Raw genomic sequence first — 23,669 nt, forward strand, 5'->3', positions numbered from 1 at the left:
GAGGGAGCGGGTCCCCTTCCACGAGTTTCGCGGCCACCGTAGTTTCTCCCACACGCTTGGAAGGGAAGGCTGAGGCGAGCAGTATTTAATTGCAAACTGCAATTTCACCGCGAGATGCCACTAAATCCTTCACTCTGCTCCTTTAAATTGAAATCTGATTGTTTTCAGGTGCAGTTTAAAATACATTACCATACAAAGTTTGAAATGTTTGAATGGACTTTGCTTTCTTCCCTCCATCAGTCCACCATCTCTGCCTTGACCAATCCCGTCTCACCTTCACCACTTCTGTGTCATCATCACACATCAAGGGAGTGTTTAGCACTTTCTCCACCAGCTAAACATTTCAGAAGCCCCTTCAATAATTAAACAAGAACGTTCAGAGGTTTTTCTGAGCTGTCATCAGCTTTCACGGCTGTCTCCTACCAGAGCCCTTGCTAATAGTGTGGTCTGTGTACACACACTAACTTGTTTGCTCAGTTGACTCACTTTCCTGCCAATTAATGATGGAGGAAGTGAGGGGAAGCGGGTTGAAACGGGAGAGCAAGCTGTTTCCCAGCGTGAAGCGAAGCAGCTGGTAGAACCGATTACCCCTGTTTCCTGCTAATGCGGGAGTTTTGCATATCTCATTTTCTGGAAAGCTTGTCAGCAGATGAGGAGTGTGGCCCCCTGCGTTAGCATGATGTTTGTTTACCACATGTTGATGATCGCAAATGGTGATGAATAATCCATGAACATGTTGCATAATCAAGTCGGTTTTAACTGATGAGCTTGCAACTTTCACATTCATTCCAGCATCTGGTAAAAGGTATCTAGTATGTTCTCTTTCCTTAATTTCAGAAATACATTATTGGTGAAATTGAGTCACTTGCAACACAAAATACAAGGTTGTTAGTGGACGCACACCGACTGTAAAACCTGTGACCTTTTTAGTGCAGGACAGGCTTGGTAACCACCTCATCCACCCTGTTGCCTCATTTTTTTAAATACTCTTTTACTAGTGTACAGCTGCACTTTGCCGCAACCTCTTTCTAACTCTCAAATGAGCTCCAGAAGGATTAACGTGTGTCAAGCTCAGTTTTGTCATTATAAATGTCTAGTTTCTCTGCATGGGGGTCTGCCTTCACACACACAAGCTGCTACCCATCACCTTTATACACAGTCATCTTCCAATTTGTCAAAAATCTGCATATCCTTAAGTTGTTTATCTGCTTTTCTTTTTTATGTCCTTCTCATCATATTGATCTTGTTGTGCTTGAGTAGAAAAGGTACTTAGATTAGGGACCGAGATATTACCATAATAACCCTTTCAGCTGGTTTTACTGCTGTTTTGTTTCATTTCCAATTGCCTCTTATTGAAGCTCTAACAGCGAACCCTAGAAACTGATGCCTTTTCCCCATCACAAACGCAGTGGATCGGATGTGTGGAAAGTTTGCATTAAAAAGTTTTTTTCCTCCCTCTCAGCCTTTTAGACACACTCACAAACAAAAAATACTTGCCGCAATTTTGTAATTAGCATAGAAATCAAATGAAAGGCTATCCCAGGTAGTAAAATGTGTTGCCTGTGTTAACTAGATTTACGCTGCACAAAGTTTTTTTCTCCACCTGGCTTGAGTAAACAACAACTCTGCTATTCATCAGTGATGCTTTGCCTCTATTGTCTTTATTAAGTTTACCCCTCCCTTCTGAGCAACCATTAGACAACTCACAATGAAGAGGCTATATTGCCTGCTCCGCCTAATGAGATAAAGTTCTGGAAATTTAGGCAAACTTTGTAGTCTGTGTAACTTTGTAAGTGCTGCACTATTTACACACTGTTACAGCGGAAAGAGTATCCAGATTTTAGGTATTGCTTCTAGTCCTGATCTGTCCTCAGGTGTGTCTCTGAAAAATCCCCATCCCCTCCTCCCTTTTTAGCCTCTAATTTCAAGTTCCCAGTTGGATGACTTGATTAAACCACAGAGAATGAACCCACGGTTTCTTTGTCGACAGGCAACGATGAACGCTCGGCCTCAGAGGATCCTGGACTCTGGATCTCTCACCCAGTCAGCCCCAGCTAGCCCCACCAGCAAGGGCACGCACATCCACCAGGCTGGGTGAGGGAAGATCTCTCACACACATGAACATGCAGATATACAGAAAACTCTTAACTTTACTGTAAAGTCCCAAAACATATGCCAGATAACCTCCAGGTGAAGAAGAATGTTAACTTTTTAATGTTTTAAATTTTTTGCAGGATAAACTCATAAAACAAATTAGACAAAAGACTTAATAGTAATAAAAGTAATGACAAAATTGCCACACTAAATCCTAGATATAAAAATAAATATTATATGATATATGATGAATGTGATAAGAGGCTAGTTTTTAACAATTGAGGTTATGGTTTCTGTAGAGACTAAGGGAGTGAAAAGGCAAAGCTGATGACGTCTTAATTTCTGCCGCTTTGTTTCCTGTCCTCATCTTAATTCCTCCGTTCCTCCAGTGGATCTCCTCCCATGCCCAGCGCCAGCAGCTCCAGTCTGACCAACGAAGTGCCCAAACCCCCTGCCAGAGAGCAGCCGGCCACACGGCCTCCCTACACCCCCACATTGGGAGGACAGGCACCCCACTCGCACCAGTTCCCCCGCACTCGCAAGATGTTTGACAAGGGACCTGAGCAGGTAGAGGAACACCCTGCTGTATGAGTCTTTGTGTCTAACTCAGGCATTGTGTGGGTAAAGTAAACAGTAAACAGTTGCTGCAACATTTTTAACCTGAAATAGTAAAAGTTGGGCGGGGGGGCATTTGTGTGTGTGTGTCCAGGCAGCTGAGGATGGTGACGAGCCGGGTGGTCACAGGAACTACATCAGTCCCGCCCTCCAGACGGGCCTGTGTGATTGGAGCGCCAAGTATTTCGCTCAGCCTGTCATGAAGGTATTGTCACCACCTCTCTCCTCTTCCGTCCATCGTTCCAGTCATCACCTCTCAATCTTCCATGCCAGTGTGAGTCAGATGATACTCCTTTATATGTGTGTATGTTTTTTTTTTTTTAAATTTAACAGTTTAACAATAAGCCACAAGCTTGTGCATCACAGTGATCACAGGCTTAAAGCACCATGTTAGTCGAGTTATTGCTTTGATGATATGCAGGTAACACATTATTGACTTTAAAAAAGTAGAAGAGCAAATCCATCTTTTATTAATCAATAACTTCAAAACAATATTTTCTTATTATTCCTCCGCTAGGAAAGCAATCTAGTTCTTGAACAGCAGCTTAAAGTGGTTGCTAAGCAACAAAGAAGTACTGGTATGACAGGTAATTTTCAGTTTTCACATAAATATTTATGTGAAGTGGTGTCATAGGTGCACGTTTGTCGTGCATTTTACAATGGCTTCAGGAGTGACGGAGCCATCTGAGGACACGGATAAAATTTATTTTAGAAAATAATGAAGTCCTATGGAAAACAGCAGGGAAGGGACCAATAGCAGTGTGAGAAAGTACCTGCTGCTTGTACAAGATGGCTTTGCTGAATAATTGAGCTCTTTGAGCTCCATAACTTTACATCCTCCCGAGTGAAATTTAAGATTAAAAGAAGTGCTTTTTACCATGCACAGTAGTTGGTGCCGAATCTTTATATAAATATTAAATCAAGCTTCCATCTGTTTAAACACCCTAAACAAGAGATCCTCTCTGGAAAAGAAGAGGTAAAACAATTGGTGTCAGCACATTTTGTTGAGGTTAAACAAAGAAGGAGGAAATAATTAAATAAAGAGTCGAGCGTAAGGGTCAAATAGAGGAGAAAATCGAAAGTTTTGGAAGTGGAGGAAGAAAAATAAGTAGGATAAGTATTAGAAATTCATGTGTGCATGAGAAACAAAATGGCTGATACAGAAAGAGAGTGAAGAGAAAAGTGGTAGTAAAATATTTACAACACAAAGACACTTGAGGCAGAAAGAGGAGGGAAGGAGATATAGCGAACAAAAAAGTAAAGAGATGATGAAAATTAAATGTAGCCAGGTGAAATCTGAATGACACCGGGCACAAAACTATATTCAGGGATCTTTATTTCTCAACTACTCCCACAATGGGAGAGCAGAATTAAAGGTGGGGTATGCGATTCTGGAGACATCCAATTACATGACAGATACCATGATATAGAGCGAACGACGACACAGCAAGTAATATAGCTAACGTTGGCTAGTTTGTAGGTTAGCAAACTGTCCCTACATTTGCTGCTGCAACGCTAACAGCCAGAGAGGACGAGACGGTTTCCCAGAGCGAGCACAGCAGCTCCAGACAGCGATACTCACAACTCTCCTGCTACTATAGCTAACATCACAACCACAGCATATCTTGGCAAGCTAGAAACTAAGCTGAATGTCCGCAGGCAAGTCATTTAACGTTACCTGACATACAAATCATGGCCGGAAGTTTTTTTTCTATACAATAAAATTTACAACTTCAGACAGTCTCGCTTCAAAATGTAACTCACTGTTCCGACATCCAAAAGATTCCACAAATCTGGGTCACTAATATACCTATATGAAGTACATCAACCAATCTAATAAAGTGACTTGAATCCTAGGCTAGCTTAAAGTGCCAAAAAACTGTACCTCAGTCACTAAATCAGTTCAGTGCATAAACAACTGTAGTGGTAGCTCTTCTGTTAATATGAAATAAAAGAAAATAAACAAAACCACATACAGTCAATACAGATGGACCATGAAACATTTGGTACATTAATATCAACTGAAATGGCGCAATATATCTCAGTATACTCACTCCATTCTTTCTTTGAGCTAACTCAAGTGCACGTGTGGCAGCAGGCCATCAACCCTGTACAGCACTACACAACGAAAATAAACATCATTTTCAGTACCATGCACACACATTAAATGTTGTCAAGCATGAATGATAACAAAATGTATCTCTGTAAGATGAACTTACAATGCTTTCAGAAAAGTATTAGCCTTGCGGTCCTCTCACGAGTTGCTCAGCGCATGTGGATAGAATCTGTAAACATTGGATCACTAAATCACCATCGGCCGCAAACATTACAGCTTGTACTTATATACAGTCATATTAGTGTACATCTAATAAGAAATGTAAGCATATTTAACCATTAGGAAAACAGCAACGCCCCACAAGACAACATTTGAGTCGCTCAAACGGAAAGGCTCTTCACTTCCTGCTTTCTCTCTTGTTATCTCGCGCCTCTCAATTTGGGGATACCCAAAAAGGCACAGTGCCATCCAGTGGCTTTAGTGTGACCATCGTATTTTCCACTAGGCTACAGAAATATTTGAAAAGCAGGGAAGATATCGAGGGGCAAATAGAAGTGGAAGGAGAATGTGGGTTAAAGAGGGAGAAGAGGAAAAAACAGAGGTGTTGAAAGTGAATTAAAACGCTGTATAAAGAGCACAGCAGCAGGATGGTCAGGATGAAAGGAAGACGGAGCCAGTAGTGCCAACAAAAGGCGATGAAAAGCAGAGGGGTGACTGGATGGGAAGAGTGAAGTGAGTTAAAGAGCAGGCTGAAGAGGAGGAGGAGGAGGAAACGGGTTTTGCCGTAGCGCAAATCAGAATGCTGTGTTGGCAACATTTTGAGTGCTGCCATAAAACTCCACTCCATTACAAAGCTGTGTGTGTGTGTGTGTGTGCGTGTGTGTGTGTGCGCGCGCCTCAAAGTCTGCACACAGGTTATCATATCACTGTGTCAGCAGCATGAGAGCAAAATGTGTGTGTGTGTTTCAGAGAGTGTATCCACACCTACAGTTTTAGGGGTGTGTGAGGAGCAAGGACATTGAAGACTCTCTTCACATGAGCGAGAGAGAGAGGTTACAAACACAGCTGACCAAAAGTATGTGGACACTTAGCCTCAGCTAAGTTCAAACTTAGCCTTGGTATAAGTGTTTACTAAGTGGAGATTTACACATCACTACATTCAGATGGGTTGCACCACACAAACTAGCTCCTGAGATTAGGTGTTAACTAAATATTTACACCCAGTAACTGCCAGGCGTAACCGTTTTGTTGCTAACTGAACTAACTGACAAAGCTAACATTAGCTTGCTAATATTCATGTAGGAACTATTTCCTTTCTACCGAAAGTTCCTACATGAAACCGCTCACAACAAATCTGCGGATGATCTTGAGTAACCGGGTCATGATTTCTCGAAAGAGACATTGCTGTTGAGTTTTTCAAATGTATTTTTGTGGAGCTTTGAGCACCACAAGCCGAGTGCCATATAGTTCCATCATATAAAAAAAAACGCAGACATCTCTACGGCCGATATCTCCAAAACTCGGCAACTCGCACCAAAACAATCTAGATGGATAAACAGCTCTACTGGTAAGAGGAGAAATATGTTTTTTTGATTTTGGGGTGAACTGTCCCTTAAAGTTTTAATGGTGCAACCTGATTTAGTAAAGTTACCAAGAATTTAGAAATTACTTCACACACAAACATAATAACCCACATAACCCAGCCCTGACCTCAACCCCATCCAACCCCATCTTTGGTATAAACTTGAATGTCAATTGCGCACAAAGTCTTGTTGCCCAGTTTCAGTGCCTGGCCTCATTAATGCTGTTTCGGCTGAATGGGAGCAAATTCAGGTTCCCAAATTTTGTGGAAAGCGTTCTCAGAAGAGTGGGGGCTGTTATGGCTGCATATCAACGTCAATGGTTTTGAAATTAGATGTTCAACATAATGTTTGGGTGTCCACATACGTTTGGCCATATAGTGTACTAGGGATTTTGCTGTATAGCCACGATATGTAGAGCTCTGTGGAGCTCTCTCTCACTCACTCACTCACTCATTCACTCACACACATACACACACACACACAAAATTTTACCTCAGGGTCTCATTATATGTTACATTAGCAGCTGACACAGTGCAGGACCACAACCCTGAGAACCACAGTATCAGCTGGCTCTTACCTTGGCGCGCGCGCACACACAGACACACAGACACACACACACACACACACACACTTTGTCTCTCTCTCGGCTGTGGGAATACGTCAGCTTCAGTCTGACTGCTAAATCCGCCTCCTCTCAGGTCAGGAGCCATAAGGCCCTAGAGACACTGATATACAGACAAACCTGACTTGACTACACACTCACAGAAACACACTCTGTACATACAACAACTCATACACAAATGTGAATGAAGACATTACAGGAATATTGATTACACACTGTAGTAGTGTAGTCACATGGCACTGTAGCTTTGTGTGTGTCAGGCTGTTTAGCATTCAGTGGGCGCGGGAGGCCTCGCTGTACAAATGTGCTTAATAAGCACACACTGGCATGTTTAAACTCTTTTGTTTATTTATTTGTCCATCAATCATGCATAATAACAGCAAAGTACTCATTTTTAATTTCCGATTTTAATACTTTTAACTGAAAAATGACATAAATCAGCTTTGTATTACATTCTGCATATTTAATGTCATGTTAAAAAAAAAAGGGAGTCATTCTGTTCTCTTAAAATAAAGCTGGCACAAAATCTGTGGTGGCCATTTTGTTACATAAGACTTAATAAAGCTAATACTTTTCATATTGTCCCTCTGCTCAACAGATGTGATTGCATGAAGTCATTATCAGAGTAACCGCATGAGCTTCACTTAACATTGTAGCTGGCAAAGTAATCCAGGCCTGTAATGTGATGAGAAAAGTGGAAAACTTTTATATTGTCAATGGGGACAATGGACACCAGACACCTGACAACCAGAGTCTAAGCCTTTTAAAGGAACAGTTCAACATTTGAGAAATACACTTATTTGCCTTCTTTCTGAGAATAAAATGAGAAGATCGATATCAATCTTGTATCTGTGTGTTTAGTATTGAGTCAGGATGTAGTTAGCCTTGCTTAGCAGAAAGACTAGAAGCAGAGGGAAAGAGCTGACCTGGCTTTGTCCAAAGTAGGAAAAAAAACGCCTACCAGCACCTCACCACAATTAACACCTTGTATCATTTGTTTGATCCATGCACAGGCAGAAATGTAAAAATGACAATTTGTGGTTTGAGCAGGAGTGACCTGCTGGAACTATTCATTGGCAACTAACAGCAGGGCACAGTGACCTTGCCTGTACCAGAACCTGTGCTCGTATGTAGCAGCTGGAGCTATAGACATTGCACAGAAGTGTTAGCAGACAGATAAACAGCAAATAAGCTTTTTTCTCTCTGACCTTCAGATCCCAGAGGAGCATGACCTGGAGAGTCAGGTGAGGATGGAGCGGCAGTGGAGGTTCCTGAGAAACACTCGCGTGAGAAGGCAGAGCCGAGGCATCACACAAAGAGGTTAGTGACACACACACACACACACACACACACACACACACACACAGATGTATTCCCAAATGCACATGAGCTCAACTGAAGTTATTTGCCGTAGGGTTGTTATAGTAAAGCTACCAATATTCATCATCTTTACATTTTGTTATTTAGTGTTTCTCCCATTGAAATAGGAGACTGTATTTGTATAGTATTTTAGACCAAAAACACTCAAAAGCACAAACTGGAGTTCTTATGAAGACACAGCCATTTAAATGTAACAACTCGGGCAGGAGCATTTATTTACAGGTGAAAGAAACCCTGGACTGCACTTTAAATGCAGAATTCATTTGCACAGATATTACTGGAAGTTAAATTGAATCAGTTATTAAAATGTCATCCCGGGTTTTGATCACATTGGCATTACATGGCATGACCGAGGCAAGTTTATTTGTGGAGCACATTTTGATGTGCAAATTAAAATGATTAACGTATGCACATAGCATCAGAATCAAAGAGATTATAAAGTCAGACAAGCGTGAGAAAACAAAATGAAGGCTGAAGAAATACACACAAAACATGGAACAAATAAGATATCAGTTCTGTTCTCAAAAAAAGATGAAAACGTTAATGTTAAAATTATAAAAATGTAAAATTAAAATACACTGAACGTTTAAAGCTCCACTAATCAATATGTTTTGTATTAACAGTGGATTAAACAAGTGTAATGAGAATGGGGTCACTCAGAGTGACACATTACACTTAGTCATTTAATCCGCCCATATATCACCAAGTATGCAGGTCTATGAAGCGTTTTAGCCCATTGTTTTGGTTTTACGGAACGTTTTGTAGTGTCAATACACTCAACAACCCCATTTCCAGTATGAGCAGCAGGCAGCTGATTTCAGTGAAAAAGCTCTTGTTAAGGATGAGAAGAGAGATCTGTTATCGTCTTGGCTGGAGTTGGATTTTAGTCATCAGGTTCAGAGTTTCAAGGTGCATGTTAACTTAATGCTGTGTCATCAACCACGTTTATTTCCAATTAATTATTATTTAGCTTTAGGGAATTGTGGCACAACCACATGTTCATTTGACTATAGTAACAAAGTGAAAAAACTGCATATTTATGTAGGTAATTTTGTTTTTGTTTTTTTTTTACCACTGGCGGTCTGAGCCCCGAGAATTGAACCTCCACATGCCAGGTTGATCTACTTGAATACACAATTACTGACAGACAGAAAATAGTCCCTGTCTTAGATGGTAGGATTCTTACAATTCAGAACAGCCCTTTCTGATTAGTAGCCCTATGGGCAGCAGTGTCAAATACAGTGCTAAGATCTCACAGCACAAGCACTTAGATTTTGCTAGAATCATGTTTAATTGAATGTTTTTGCACTTGTGTTGAGGGCAGAATCTGCGTGAAATCCAGACTGTCCAAAAAAACGGACAGACTGAGAACACACACCAGGTGTAGATGGTGCAGCTTTGTTTCAGACATGCGAGTGAGCGAGCAGATGATTTGCAGCGGTGAGCGAGGACTGATTGAAACTAATCCATAGTCAGAAACAACCCCCTTTATGATTCACAGGACTCCCCTCACACACACACTCAGACACACAAACCCAAACATTAAAGAGCCCGGGGTGTCAGCATACACACAGACTCCCCAAGTGAAGTCAGAGCTTTTTCAAACAGAATACCTAACACCGCCAACGTCATTGGTAGCCCCCTCCACTCACACACACACGCACACACACACACAGAGTCACGAGGCGATTGGCGTCAGAACCTCAGCTCACAAACATCTCTCCCTCTCTTTCTGACTGCTCACTAAATCACTGAATTCCCCTCGATATTCAGAGTTTTTGGAAAGAGAGAGAAGTAGTAGGGTTGCCCTCATTCAGTCTGTTCCCTCCACAGAGAAACGAGACGACGGGAGAGAAGGAGGGAGGGTGGGACGGAGGGAGAGAGAGACTGAGGACGGATGAGGCGAGAAGGAGGCAGGAAAGCTAGAAATAAGAGAAGGAAAAAAAGTGCTAGAGAAATATTTTGGCTTGTAAACCTGACTTGACTTGGATTTTCTTTTCTTGTTGATGCAAAATTTACACCCACCACCATGCAGTTCTAAAGTCCTCAGGGTAGTTTTAGATTTTACAGTGGTTCCATATCGAATGTGCCATCAAACAGCACAAACAAAAGCAAATCGATGATGATGATCTTGCTCAGTTTGTAACCAAAGGCCTCAGCTTCTCGTATCTACTTTTCCCTCAGACTAAGTTTTTTCCAACACAGCTGCATCTGTGATGAATTCATGATGGATTTTTCCTCATTCTTCTTCATCTCATTCTGGCAGTCTCAAGAGCGCATTCAGGTAGCCAAATGACAGGCTGGTGAGCCGTCGTGTGTTGTTGCCATGACAACATATGGTGAGGTAGTGAACTTATCAGTTGTACTGCCGTGTTGGTACTGTGTTATACTCTACTGAAGTGTGCCAAAGGGGTACACAACTAGAGTTCTTTTTTCCACCTTCACTCTCCATCCATAGACTGTCATATGTTTTGTTTGTTTTTCTTGCTTTGCCTACTGTTGTTATTTTGTACCCCAGCAATGCTCCAATCCTTTCTTTTTCCCATACTCAGCCATTCATTCCAGTATGTTCTGGTTTTAAAATTCTGTTATAAAGGCCTAGTTGCTATTTATTTATGTCTGTTCTATTTTTCCTCTGTTCTGCCCTGTCCTATTTGCATCTATAAATTCTCAGTTTCCCCACTGGCATTATCAAAGTTTCATCTGAATTTAGACAATACATTTCTCTGAACAACAAATACTCAGAGCATACCTTAAACTAGCCATCCTCAATTACAGCACTTGCCTTCTTACAGCCTGTGTATTTAAGAATGTGATTTTTTTTTTTAAACATCTGTCTGAAGTTAGCATACATGTACAGACTGTGGCCGAAATCACTCCCTTGTTAACTCATTCCCGATATAATAGACACTCCAGAGTTTACTCAATAGCAAGCAGTAAATTTAGATTTCGAACACTTACTAATCATCATCATTTGCGTTGTCACTGACAGCTGTAGAGTCGCCCAACGATAATTCTGCATCTAAAAAGTGCAGCGCCTTGCATTGTGGGATTGTTAACAGAAAGTAGTGTGCATGCCATGGTCACTACTTTTCTTGTTCCATTGTGGAATTTTTGAGGGCACTATATAGTGGATACACACTCATAATTCAGATGCTCAAATAAAATGGCCGATAGTAAATGTAGTGCACTATATAGTAAATAGGTAGTGATTTTGGACACAGCTGGTATTTCAGCAGAGCATTCTATATTGTTAACAAATCAACAGTAAATCAGCCCTGTATTACATTTATTTTCTATTTAGCCAAATCTTATTCCTCTGTGCCATTGAGCTCCATTATTGTCCACAAATACACATCAATGAGACACAACATTGCTCTGGGTGACATGTTCCTTCATTACCCTCAATATGGGCACTTTAGTTTTATTTTGACTTAATCCCACATACACCGTCCCTCTGCGTGAAATACTCAATAGTGCAACAAATATCTATTAATCCACAGCTGAAATTGTCTAGTCCGTTTGCTAAATATCACAGTGCCCAGCTGTTTGAGGAAATTACTGAGGCCGTTTTAAAAATGAAACTTCATATTCGTGACCGCTCTTTTAAAGATTTGCATCTTCAGTAGTAAAGATAGCTTGGTAATATACAAAAGCAAGAGTAAGCAGAAGATGGTGAGTGCTTTTTTCAGCGTTGGACTCGGTGCGAGTGGTTGAGGCTTTTTCCTGGAAGCAGTACCAAAAAGGTAGAAAATATTAATTTGTACAATTTTTGCAAGCACCTCTTGCTGTAAAAGGTTGAAAATTCACAGGTTCAGGAGGGCAGGATGAGGCACTCCAGCTGCGGCAGGAATCAAACCTGTGGTTTTCCAGTTTAAAGAACTTCTCCTCCTTTTTGCACTTGTTCCAATTCTGGCCTGTCCACCACGTCACAGGTGTTTCCCGACTGGATGATCAAATATTTATCAACCGCAACCCTGGAGTACCGTCTGTTGTGAAGTTCCACCCCTTCAACACCTGCATCGCTGTGGCTGACAAGGACAGCATCTGGTCAGACACAGAGGACGCACACACACTCAAAAACAAACTTCAAGACCATTATGCAAATGATTCAGTTTCATACTTAATGGTTTTTAAATGTAAAACTGATCAAATTCTTAATTAGAGTATAAGTGTCTGTGTGTGTGTGTGTGTGTGTGTGTGTATGTTTTCCGTAGTTTCTGGGACTGGGAGAAGGGCGAGAGGCTGGACTACTTCTACAACGGAAACCCTCGTTATACTCGCATCACAGCCATGGAGTACCTGAACGGACATGACTGTTCATTACTGCTTACTGCAACAGGTTTGATACACATATACATATGCACATGTACAAATACACTCACACGGAAGACTCAAGGTCACACAAGAGTAAATACTCAAGTTAGAAACGAGTAGAATTTTGAGTGAGCATCTCCAATGTTCACGCCCACCAGCACAGTGGAAATCGCACCGAGACTCATTTGTAGCAGCAACAAGCCTTAAACACTTGACTCTTACCCCCACAAACACACACGCACAAAGCACTCATGTGTATTCATCATCATTCATCAGTAAAACAAAGCAATTACCCTGCATGGCTTTATCTTTATAACCCAGAGGAACTGTAGAAAACAACTCTACATTCAGACACACACAAACACACTCATTTATTTTGTTCTGTCTTTACAGTGTAATATCAAACGAAGATTGAATGTTGTATTTCGTTGCACACCTCCTGAAACCTTGATAAAAGCTCAGGGATTAATACATTTAAATTCCATCTCATCAAAATGTAATGTGCACTTATTCACCTTTCCTCCATCAGTCATGCTGTGAAGGATATCAGGGAGGACATTAGTCATAAAAAAATATACAGTGTTAAAAAGGTAGAATGTGGAATGTAAATCAAGTGGGGCCTTTTATGGGCTGTAATAGCTCTCTCATGAGAGTGCACGGACATGTTTTACATTAAGCTCGGTGTCTTAGCTGTGTTTCGGCTACACTGTTCAGATGGAGGTTTTTAGAGTTAGAGACTCCTGCCTCACTTTGTTTCTCACTGACAAGACGCTCTTAAGCAAAGAGCCTTTTAGGATGCTGCTCTACATTCTCCATTGATTCTTTTGAGACGTGTGTGTGTGTGTTCATTTTTAAGTCACGCTGTGTTGCATGTTTTGAATGAGTCTGACTTCAAGGTTTTTCTTCAAATCTTCACAGTTCAACATGCAGTTAATCAAATTCATTAAGAATACAATCAAGTGTTCGGTCCTTCTGGCCTTAACCTTTGCTCCACACTGGATCTCCTTATATTCCTGCCTTGGCTCTCACTCTTGACTTCCCTCTCTGTATCTTTCTGTCTTTATCCCCACCCTTCCCCTCTCCCCAGACGACGGAGCGTTACGTATCTGGAAGAACTTTGCCGACCAGAAGAACCCGGAGATGGTGACGGCGTGGCAGGGCCTTTCGGACATGCTGCCCACCACCAGAGGTCAGCCCTCCGCCAGCACTCACAGTAAAGATCAACGCTCTATTTTACTATCTGCCACCCCCTCCACCACCCATACTCCCACAGTACTTCCTGTAGTAACTCGCCGACTGCCCCACTGTTCATCCCATTCCAGTCACACTTCCACACCTCCCCGCCTACAGAGCAGCCAGGTAGTAGCAGAGTTTCTGCAATTTCTCGTTTTTCAGTGCTTTTATTGAACCATCCAGTTTTGAGTCCTACAGCTTCTAACTGGCGTTTTTGACCATTTAAGAAGAAAGTGATTAAGTTATTGAATCGTAGAAAAGGTTTCAGTCGTAGTCATCTGGACACTGTTTTCAGAATCAAGACGTTTCGGCTCCCATCCGGGAGTCATTCTCAAATTTGAAAATGGTCTGAGAACTCAGAAATTTAAGCTACTCTGTGTTTCTTAAGCCCTGCCCTCAGGAAGGAGTCTTCCTGAGTTTCAGGACTCCCGGATGGGAGCCGAAAACGTCTTGATTCTGAAAACAGTGTCCAGATGACTACGACTGAAACCTTTTCTACGATGAAACATTCCTGGACGAATGAGGGACTACACCGTCTTAAGTTATTGAATGTTTTTTTTTTTTTTTTGGCAAAAACATTAGCTAACTAAAGGCTAACAGTCATAGAAAATGAACCACTGTTGGTTTGCCTGAAGAGTCTTTAAGTGCTGGTGACAGTCCAGCAATGCAATCTCTGGTGTAAACATTTGTTATTCCATAGGTTAGCCTAGCAATAGCTTATATTAGCTTACCAGTATCAGTTATATTTGCTCTTTAAAGGTGGGGTATGCTATTCTGGAGACAGCCAATACCGTGACAAATACCATGATATAGAGCGAACGACGACACAGCAATTAATGTAACTAACATTAGCTAGGCTGTGGGTTAGCTTAGCTAGGCTGTAGGTTAGCAAACTGTCCCTACATTTGCTGCTGCGAAGCTAACAGCCAGAGAGGACGAGACGGTTTCCCAGAGCCAGCACAGCAGCTCCAGACAATGATACTCACAACTCTCCTGCTACTATAGCTAACATCACAGCAACAGCTTATCTTGGCAAACTAGAAAGTAAGTTGAATGTCCATGGGCAAGTCATTTAACGTTACCTGACACACAAATCATGGCTGGAATAGTGTTGTGTGGCTCGGTCCGAGCCAGTTTGTTTGTTTCCCATTTACAGAGCCAGGGCTGTGTACAAACACCAGTTTTTTTTCAGCGCACACACTGAATGGACAGCTAGCGGACCGTGAGGAGATATTCGCGTGTATTGGATTAGAAAAGCATACCCCACTTTTAATACTGCGTTGTTGATTGTGAAAATTAAATCATGTAACAAAATCTATGAATATAATTGGCCTTTGTTACACAAGAAGCTTATTTTTTGCATCATTCTAAGGTTACATTAAAAAATGTAATTAAGTTATGTAGAAGTTATAATTTATAGGCTGGTTTACAGAAACACTGCACTACTACACAATACAATTCAACAGCACCACGATCTACAGCCTCTCGAAAACAAAAATTTTACATTATAACCTTGAAGGTATTAAGATAGGATTTATTGCAGTGCATTAGTTCAAGTTTGAACTTTGAAACTCAGAATTCAATCTCTGAGTAAATGGTGACATTAATGAGAGTTTTTGAATGGCAGAAACTTCAACACATTGCACAGTAACCATGAAGTTATTAGAAGAGATCACCAACCCCATCAAGCCCAGCTAAAGTATAAAGCGCGCTCGCGGCAATAGCACAGCATATGTCTTAATTATCATAGATGTGACCTTTTATTAACATAACAAAGTTTGATTCTGAATTTTTTGTGATGCAAAAAATTGTCCAAAAAAAGCAGCACACAGTGGGTTGTCATAGGAACCAGGTCAGTGTTGTCAGTATGTGTGAGCACACACAGACCAGACCACTTAACCAAGTCCAGGAGAGTTTGTCACATATGGTCTTTACAATAACTGATTTGACCTGATGCAGTTCAACAGAGTTTAACTTTACTTCCACACTATTGTAGATTGTTTCGTTTTGGATTGTGAGTCAGGTGTCTGAATTTAGTTCCATCATTCAAAACTAATGTAATGCTAACTTAAAGCCAGTTGTGAGCCTCACCTGTCTTACCCTGTCACATTTGCCATATCCATCATATATCTGTCAAATCTCAGAAAGTTGGAGACAAGTTTAACCTGTTCGGAGGCCTACATTCAAAGTCAGTTTATTTCAGAACACAGACTTAATCATAAAATGCAACAGGCAGATTGTTAGTCATTCTTTGCTCAGAGGGTTGTCTGGGTTGTTTGAATATAATTGATAATTTTAAACTTGGACTGTGGTCGTTGATGGATTCGCTGCCATGTTTACCGTCTGTGTTGACACACTTAATTTGTGAGGCAGTTACACCCACAGTACACACCTGTCAGAGACATCCACCCACTTCTGTGATGTGCCAGGTTAACCACTCTCTTTCTCTGTCTCTCTCAACTCTTTCCACTGCTCCACATTTTTCTACCTCGAGTGTTTCTCAGCCGTCGATTCTGGGTCAGGGAGGTTTTTAGGGGAACTGTGACAGCTGTAGGAATGATCGTATGTTCCTAGAAATACTTGACAACCTGTTGTCAATAAATGCAATAATTAACTACCACACTTGTGTCTGGTTTGAAAAAGTTTTTAAATGATATGTGACCAAGTGTATTAGCATGGGAACATGTGAAGACAGTCTTGTGTGGGTGGACAACTTTCCGCATTTTTAGAGCAAATCTCATAGAGAATAATACATATTTGGGTTGATTAGTAACAACAAGAGCAGAGCTGACAGGATGAGTGGCTGGCTGACTCGCTGGCTGACTGGATATCTGTGCAGAGGTGTGGACCACACACTGTGTACACATATGTGTCTACATCATTACAAAGCCACAGAGTCACCAGAGCTCTGTAGGGACCCGCAGAGAAGCGACCCACTTAACTAGCATCACTGTCTGTCTGACTCTCACGACACAAATCGGAGACTCTTCCCCTGCGGAGGACTCTCCCACAGTGAGCCACAGCCTTGTTTTCACTAAGACTTTAACATTTAATGGTGTGCTTGTTATCCTGGATGTGTCGTTAGTGACAGTGGCTGTGTCGGTTCTGCATTCAGACTACACTGGAGGCATCAATTTTAATATAAACAGCCACTCGACTGAGATCTTTCCTAGAAAAGTTTTACAGAAGAGTCCAGCAGCTTGTGGTGTTCAAATATTTTTTTAACTTGGAAACCAAAAACATCTGCAATCTCTCTCTCCCATACACACATACACAGTTTTCCCTATTGCATTCACACAAACCACCTCCCCTCCTTGCCCAATAATCAGTTTAGAGTTCTTACCTTTGCTTGGAATGTCTTTCAGATAGAGTGCAATAATTATATGCTTGTGTTTTGAAATTTTTAGATTTTTAGCATTGCTTCAATGGCATTAATAATTTAAAACCCCATGAAATATTACACAAGTCCATCTTTTTGCTGCCAAAAGCTTGCACTACCTCTGTAGGCAGTTGCTACAAGACTGTTCACATTTCTCAAGGAGACGCTGGCAGACACACACACAGTATCTCATACACACCGGTCCCTGCACAACCTGTCCTCACTCATCCTGTCCCTGTCGTCCAATAACGAGCTTTCGTGCCGTTTTTCATCAGTGAACCATCTCTGTAGACTCTCTCTGTCTGGCATGTTGTTACTTTGCTGGTTCTTTGATATTGGTTTGTGTTTTTCTCCCCTCTCAAGAGAGGCTGAACAAGGCAGCAAGCAGTTTTCCCAATAACGTACTCCTCCATAACACCAGCTCTTGCTATCACACGTTATTTCGTGTGATTGAATTAATGGACCAGTTTAATTATTTACATATGTCCTTTTTCACTATCGACCTCGCTCAAACTCTCATTCCCATGCACATACACATTCAGAGTCCTCTCTAGTCAAGCTTTTTCCCTGTTGTGAAGGGATTTGGGATTCTCCGTCCTGCAGGCTTGGAGTTTGGGGACCCTGTGCAGCTTCCACAGCCCCTGTTTGTAATGCAGATGCAGCAATTCAGCTTGTGCCTCTCTCTCAGTCTCTCTCCTTTCACTCTTTGATCCCGGCATATCACTGTTAGTCATTTGGGAGACGCCATGCTGGGAAACAGCAGCCTTGTTCATCCCTCTGGTGTTTGAATGCATGTGGAGTATACTCATGAAGTCATACTTTTAAGTATGTCTGTGATTGTGTGGGTCTGCATGCAGGGGGGTCCTTTCTAATTTGTTGCTTGCTTTGTTGCGTTCCCGCTCTTCTCCCTTCCTCCCCTCCTCCCCCTTCCATTTGCTCCCCCCCCCCCCGCTCGCAGGTCTGGCCAGAAGGGTCTCCATCTATCTTGACAGGAGTAAGCAAGGAGGTGAGTGTCACCATTCTCTTCTCTACTCCCTCACTCCCAGAGCAAAGGTGCTGCACTAAACAGCCGGCAGTGTGCCTCTTTTTTGTTTTCCTTTATTCCCCCCGACCACCACCCTCATCCTTTCATCTGTCCGGTGAAGCTCCAATCACTTCATCCCTGGCAGTCATCCCAGAAGTTAGAAGGCTCACTATGAAAGTAGGGGTAATCTGTTTCTACAAGTACTGACATGCCCTCTTTAACAAGTTGGACACACTGTTCTCATAAGTAGTAAAATGCTAAGCCCTGCTGTTGTTATGCCTGCCTAGCTTTTCAATTCTAGCATGACACATATGCATTATTAGTCAGCATGCTCACCAGATGATGCTCCATGTAGAAGACATGTAAATAAAGAAACCACATTGCTCTTGTATTGCAGTGTAGAGCAAATTAACAAGGAAAAATGTAAGATCAAACTTGTATTTCATAACATAACATAACCCTGTTTGGCTGCTTAGCTCACAAACGTGTTTGTATTTTTAAAACTGTACATTTTCACAGAAAAAAAGGCTTTGAGGACTAACTGATGTCCTCTGCAAATGTAACGCTATCTCAGGTAAAGTTGGCAGGGTTTGCTGGAGTGAAAATTTAACTAAAATGTAATTAATGTTAGCCTAAACTCTGATAGCACCCAGGATTGGCATCCACGCAGTGGGGATGTGCAGGTCATGAATGGAGCTTTATGAAAATGTAACCCCGCAAACTAATGTAGTTAGTTAATGATGCTCTCTTTGGCCTCAGAAGTAACATTTTGTTATTATTGTAAGCTAGGTAGCTGGACATGCTAACGTTTACAGTTTACATTAGAGCAGATAAAAACACTGTTTAATCTCTTCCTCACACTTTTGCTCTTGAGTTTTTGGTTTTGGAAAGACAAAAAAAAAGATATCATCAAGGACACTACTTCAACATGTGGAGAAATCCAAAACTTGACAGTGCCTAGTTACAGTTGCTAAGCTATTATTGGACCATCGCTGTTTGGGGGAGGGATCTAGCAGACTGTCAACTGCAGAGGAAATTTGCACATTTTGGTATTTGGCTGAAATCCACATACAAAACTCCATTCAAAATAGATCTCGAGCCGAGTTCTCTCTTTAAACAGGCACTGCCCCCATTACTCATTTTCACCTCAAAATGGTTTCTCTCATGTATAAAAAAAATACACTGATCCCAAAGGTGTCAGTGTTTAATTGGGAGCATGTCGGTGCTGTGTGATTTTAATAGCATAGAGCCACCCAATCTTTCTCGCCGGAGGGATTAGCCAGTTAAACTCCAGAGGAACCAGTGAAATTATGGGATCTGTAGCTGGCACAAACTGGAGAAACTATTCCTGCGGCTACTGCACAGCACACAGACTTCACATCTCTGCAGATTAAATTGAGAGCCGATCTAATTAAGTTCTGATCCACATACTGTTAATAATGTTTCAGCTTGGTTTTTTCCCCTTCATTTACCTCCATCCCCTCCCTGTACTCATTCTTACCCCTGCAGTTGCTCAAGAGAAGGGATGTTTTTTTTTTCCTGTTATCTTTTTTATCTATATCCCTTTTCTTTTGGCTGCATAAGTGAAAGTAGGGCAGCCCTCTCCTCTTTGGCTTTAGGGATGCTGTGTCCTGCTCTACATTTGGCTGCACTGCCTGGTGCTTTGTTAACATTGGGGCTCTGGGAACTTGCCAAATCCAGAACCAGGGACTCGGTGTGGAGTTGGAGAGAGGCATATGACTTGTCTCATTTTCCTGAAACTTCCAAGAGCCTCCTGGCAGACCACTCGCTTTTACTGGAATGCAAAGCAAAGTGTTTCAGTATAATGTAGGTCAAGAATAACACCAAGTAGACAAGTGTTCCCATATATGTTTTGGAGAAATGCAATCATAGCAGGAAGACAGGAGATCTGAAAACATTAGGTCATCTCTCCGCAACTACCAGTTTAGAGTTCAGCAACCTAACCCAGCCCAACTGTTCGCATGTCGGGTCAGGACGTTTTTCTGTATAAAGCTTTGTGCTCGGGTTGGATTTTTTTCAAATGTAACTGAAAAGAAGAAAAGAAATAACAAATATATAGCCTTGGTCTCGGGTCGGGTTCAAGTCAGTACCAGGCGGGTTCAATGATGTCGGGTCTGAAAGGCCCAGGTACGGGCCGGGTAGGCTGTACCTGGACAGAACTCTACACCAGTTACAGATTGTTATCCTTTGTATAGTGAAACTGAAGCTTAGATCAAAGAAAACCTTAAATATTTTGTTTACATAGGGGATTTGTTCAATACAAATGTGTACACTGCTTTTTAATGTTAAATAGTGGAGTTCAATAAGATTATACCCTCACAAATTGAGCTTCTCCTCCATATTTGACTCCTCCATCACAAAGTTGCAATGGGATTTGATGGGTTTTGTTGGGAATCTCCCTTGTTGTGAATTATGTAAAATGATTTAAGAAATTAATGTTAGTCTCCTATCCACAATAATCAGGTCAGCAAGTGCTAAAGTCATGTAGGTCATACCTCGTCTCACAAGGTCTTTGTCAACCAGCCAAGTCAAAGCTTTTTACCTCCAAATGCTATAGCAGGGGAAGTCTCCCTGCCAGTCAGAGCGCTCCCATAGATAACATCATCTTCTATTAGAGGCACATGCATGCTGGGAAAGTCCCCGGTAATCCTGGCGAAGGTTTATTACTGGAGTCCTGGAAGACCTTTACAAAGCAAACACGATGAAAGGAAGAGAGGGGGAAACGCTGAGGGAGAGAAGAACCAGGAAGGCCACAGCACTGGTTTAATGAGCTGCAGTGTGTGGGAGAGCTAGTCCATCACTGGAGATAATGGTGCAGAATAAGAATGCAGAGGAAGGCGTCTTCTCCAGAGAGAAAAGAGAGGAGTGAAACAAAGATATTTATGCAAAGGAATAGATAAATATATCACAAATTAAGTATTGTCTCGGCACACTGGCACAGGAACAAAATTATCTACCGCAGCTGCTGGCAGCCCGGCTGTTAGTGGTGTTAAAAGTAGCTTTTTTTCCCCTTGTCGAAGATTTAAAAATGGAAAAGCCATTCTGCTAACAATCAGTCATTACTGTTTTAGATTTGATTGTTATTGGGGAAGAACATTTGATCTCACACAGTAAGGGAAATAGACAAAGCTTAAAGAGAGAATGCTATAGAGCTAGCTATCTATACCTCCACCTCTGTAAGGTGGTAAGATTTACAGCTGAGGAAACATTGCCCACACTCTTTTGCTCCTGCTCTTCCTTCTCACATCTCTATTCTCCATGTCCATATTGATTTCTGTGTGGGTAACTAAGACCCGCTCAGGCCCACAAAGGTTCCCTCTAATGCAGAATTTTAACCTGCTTTGAGCAGCTGAGTGTGAAAGAGAAAACTGAAGGGTCACAGGTTTAAGGTCGCAGATCTGTGAGCTCTGACCCACTGAACTCCTGGTCAACTTTTTGGATTGGAGTCAGGGAGGATTTAGTTGCCTGAAAAGGAGAAGGAAAGAGGGAGAAGATAACAAGGGAAAGACTTGGGATGAAGTGAGTTTGGGGTGAGAGGAAGTGGGTAGACAGCCAGAGAGACTGATGGAAGGGATGGAAAGACAAATGGAAAGGCTGAACTGGGCTAAGGGGGCAACTATCCTTGCATTTAATCGGAAGCCAGTGTAGTGACATCAGAACCGGGGTGATGTGAGAGCGATATGAGGTCTTGGTGAGTAAGAGTTTTGGACTAACTGTAACCGGGCAACTGCATCTTGTCTTAGGCAGGAATACAGAGCATTACAGTAGTCTAAGCGAGAGGACACAAAAGCATGGATAACCATTTCCAACTGCTATAAAGATAATAGAGGGCATATTTTTTGCAATATTCCTCAGGTGAAAGTAACAGGACTGAATAACTGTCTTGACGTGTTTATCAAATTTCAGCTGGTAGTCAAAAATGATGTTAGAAAGGACCTGATCTGGGGCAAAAACCAGAACTTCAGTTTTACTGTGATTTAGTTGAAGAAAACTATGAGATATCCAGTTACTAATCTCGGTCAGACACTTGTGCAGAGTAGTTAAATTTGAGAGATCACCAGGCCTAATGGATAAGTAGAGTTGTGTATCATCAGCGTAGCACTGATAAAACACACAGCTGAACTGACGGATCAAATGCCCTAAGGGGAGCATATACTGTATAAAGAAATAAGAATAAGAATGTCATTCGTGACCCTTAGCAGAGCTGTCTCTGTACTGTGTTTCTGACGAAAGCCTGATTGGATTAGTCATTTTCTTCCACCAGTTCCAGAAGTTACTTGCAGATCAATTTTTTCTAAAATCTTAAATGTAGGGTAGCTTAGACACAGGTCTGTAGTTTGATGGTATGTAAAGTCTCTAGGTGGGTTTTTTTTTTTTAAATGTTTTAGGAGCGGTTGAACTGCGGACATTTTAATAGATTCAGGGACATAGTCTGATGTGTGTGACTGGTTTATTATAGCAAGTAGAGACGGTCCAATTATGCTGGTGTCGTCTTTAAGTAGTCCGGGAGACACAATGTCAAGGGCACACATGGAGGAAAAAGTGTGGGAAACAGTATTAATCAAATCCCTAAGGGAGATTGGGTAAAATTGATCTATTAGGATGGGACAGGTGTGAACAGAGTTGGTGGAAGCCTTTTGCTGAGCGGCACACTTTAATGAATTGGAGGGAAAACTCTGTGACAATAGAACTGTAACACAGAAATCGGAGTAAAAGTAAATGTATATTAAAGAAATTAAATAAGGTTTTCAAAATCTGATTAACTAGAAGTTATGTTTGCATGAATTGCGTTGAATTGCATTGATGAAGGGCATGATGTCATATTTTGAATGGGAGGTTGGCTGTTAACAAGCAGCAGTTTGTGTTACAAAATTACCTCTCGCCTTTGTTTTCTCTTCCAAATAAATTTAGCTGACCTGGGGGTTTGTTTGCAACTGTTTCATCTGCCTTCTTTTTAACAATGTTGTGGAGTTCTGAGATCTCAGCAGTTACTTAAGTAAAGTGTTATCACTGATAGAAACAATGGCCAAACCCACAAAAATAAGAGCCATGTTGTAATATACTGACATTATTCTTCAATTTGAGGCATTGTGTCTTGAGGGTCTAGTTTTAAGACCTTCATTATTTCAGTTTTGTGTATACATGTGGCTTTCCTAAATTAATTTGTGTAATCAAAGTACCACAAAGCAAACATGGGGTATAGTGTATAGTGTTCCAACACAGAAAAACTGGACACATTGCATTGAGTGGAAGGAATCCGGCAATGCTTAAAATAGAAACCAAAACACAGTGACAGTTAGACCACAGCAGTACTTAGTCTGGTGAGATTCTCCTCTCATACACAT

The 23,669-nt window shown here is 41.5% G+C and overlaps 1 protein-coding gene across 4 annotated transcripts in view; it reads left to right on the top strand.

Moving 5' to 3' along the window:
• The window catches only part of rptor (regulatory associated protein of MTOR, complex 1), a 187,686-nt gene that overhangs the window by 153,202 nt on the left and 10,815 nt on the right, over nt 1-23,669 (top strand). Inside the window, exons 23-30 of one of the 4 annotated variants that reach the window (XM_044188784.1) lie at nt 1,991-2,094; nt 2,484-2,661; nt 2,804-2,914; nt 8,185-8,290; nt 12,286-12,400; nt 12,568-12,692; nt 13,755-13,880; nt 18,238-18,285. In XM_044188784.1, coding sequence (XP_044044719.1) covers nt 1,991-2,094; nt 2,484-2,661; nt 2,804-2,914; nt 8,185-8,290; nt 12,286-12,400; nt 12,568-12,692; nt 13,755-13,880; nt 18,238-18,285 — 913 coding nt within the window. The remainder of the gene's footprint in view (nt 1-1,990; nt 2,095-2,483; nt 2,662-2,803; nt 2,915-8,184; nt 8,291-12,285; nt 12,401-12,567; nt 12,693-13,754; nt 13,881-18,237; nt 18,286-23,669) is intronic. The other 3 variants (XM_044188786.1, XM_044188787.1, XM_044188788.1) reach the window with 3 other exon arrangements.

Source organism: Siniperca chuatsi, linkage group LG3 (assembly GCF_020085105.1).
Source record: "Siniperca chuatsi isolate FFG_IHB_CAS linkage group LG3, ASM2008510v1, whole genome shotgun sequence".
NCBI lineage: Eukaryota > Metazoa > Chordata > Actinopteri > Centrarchiformes > Sinipercidae > Siniperca > Siniperca chuatsi.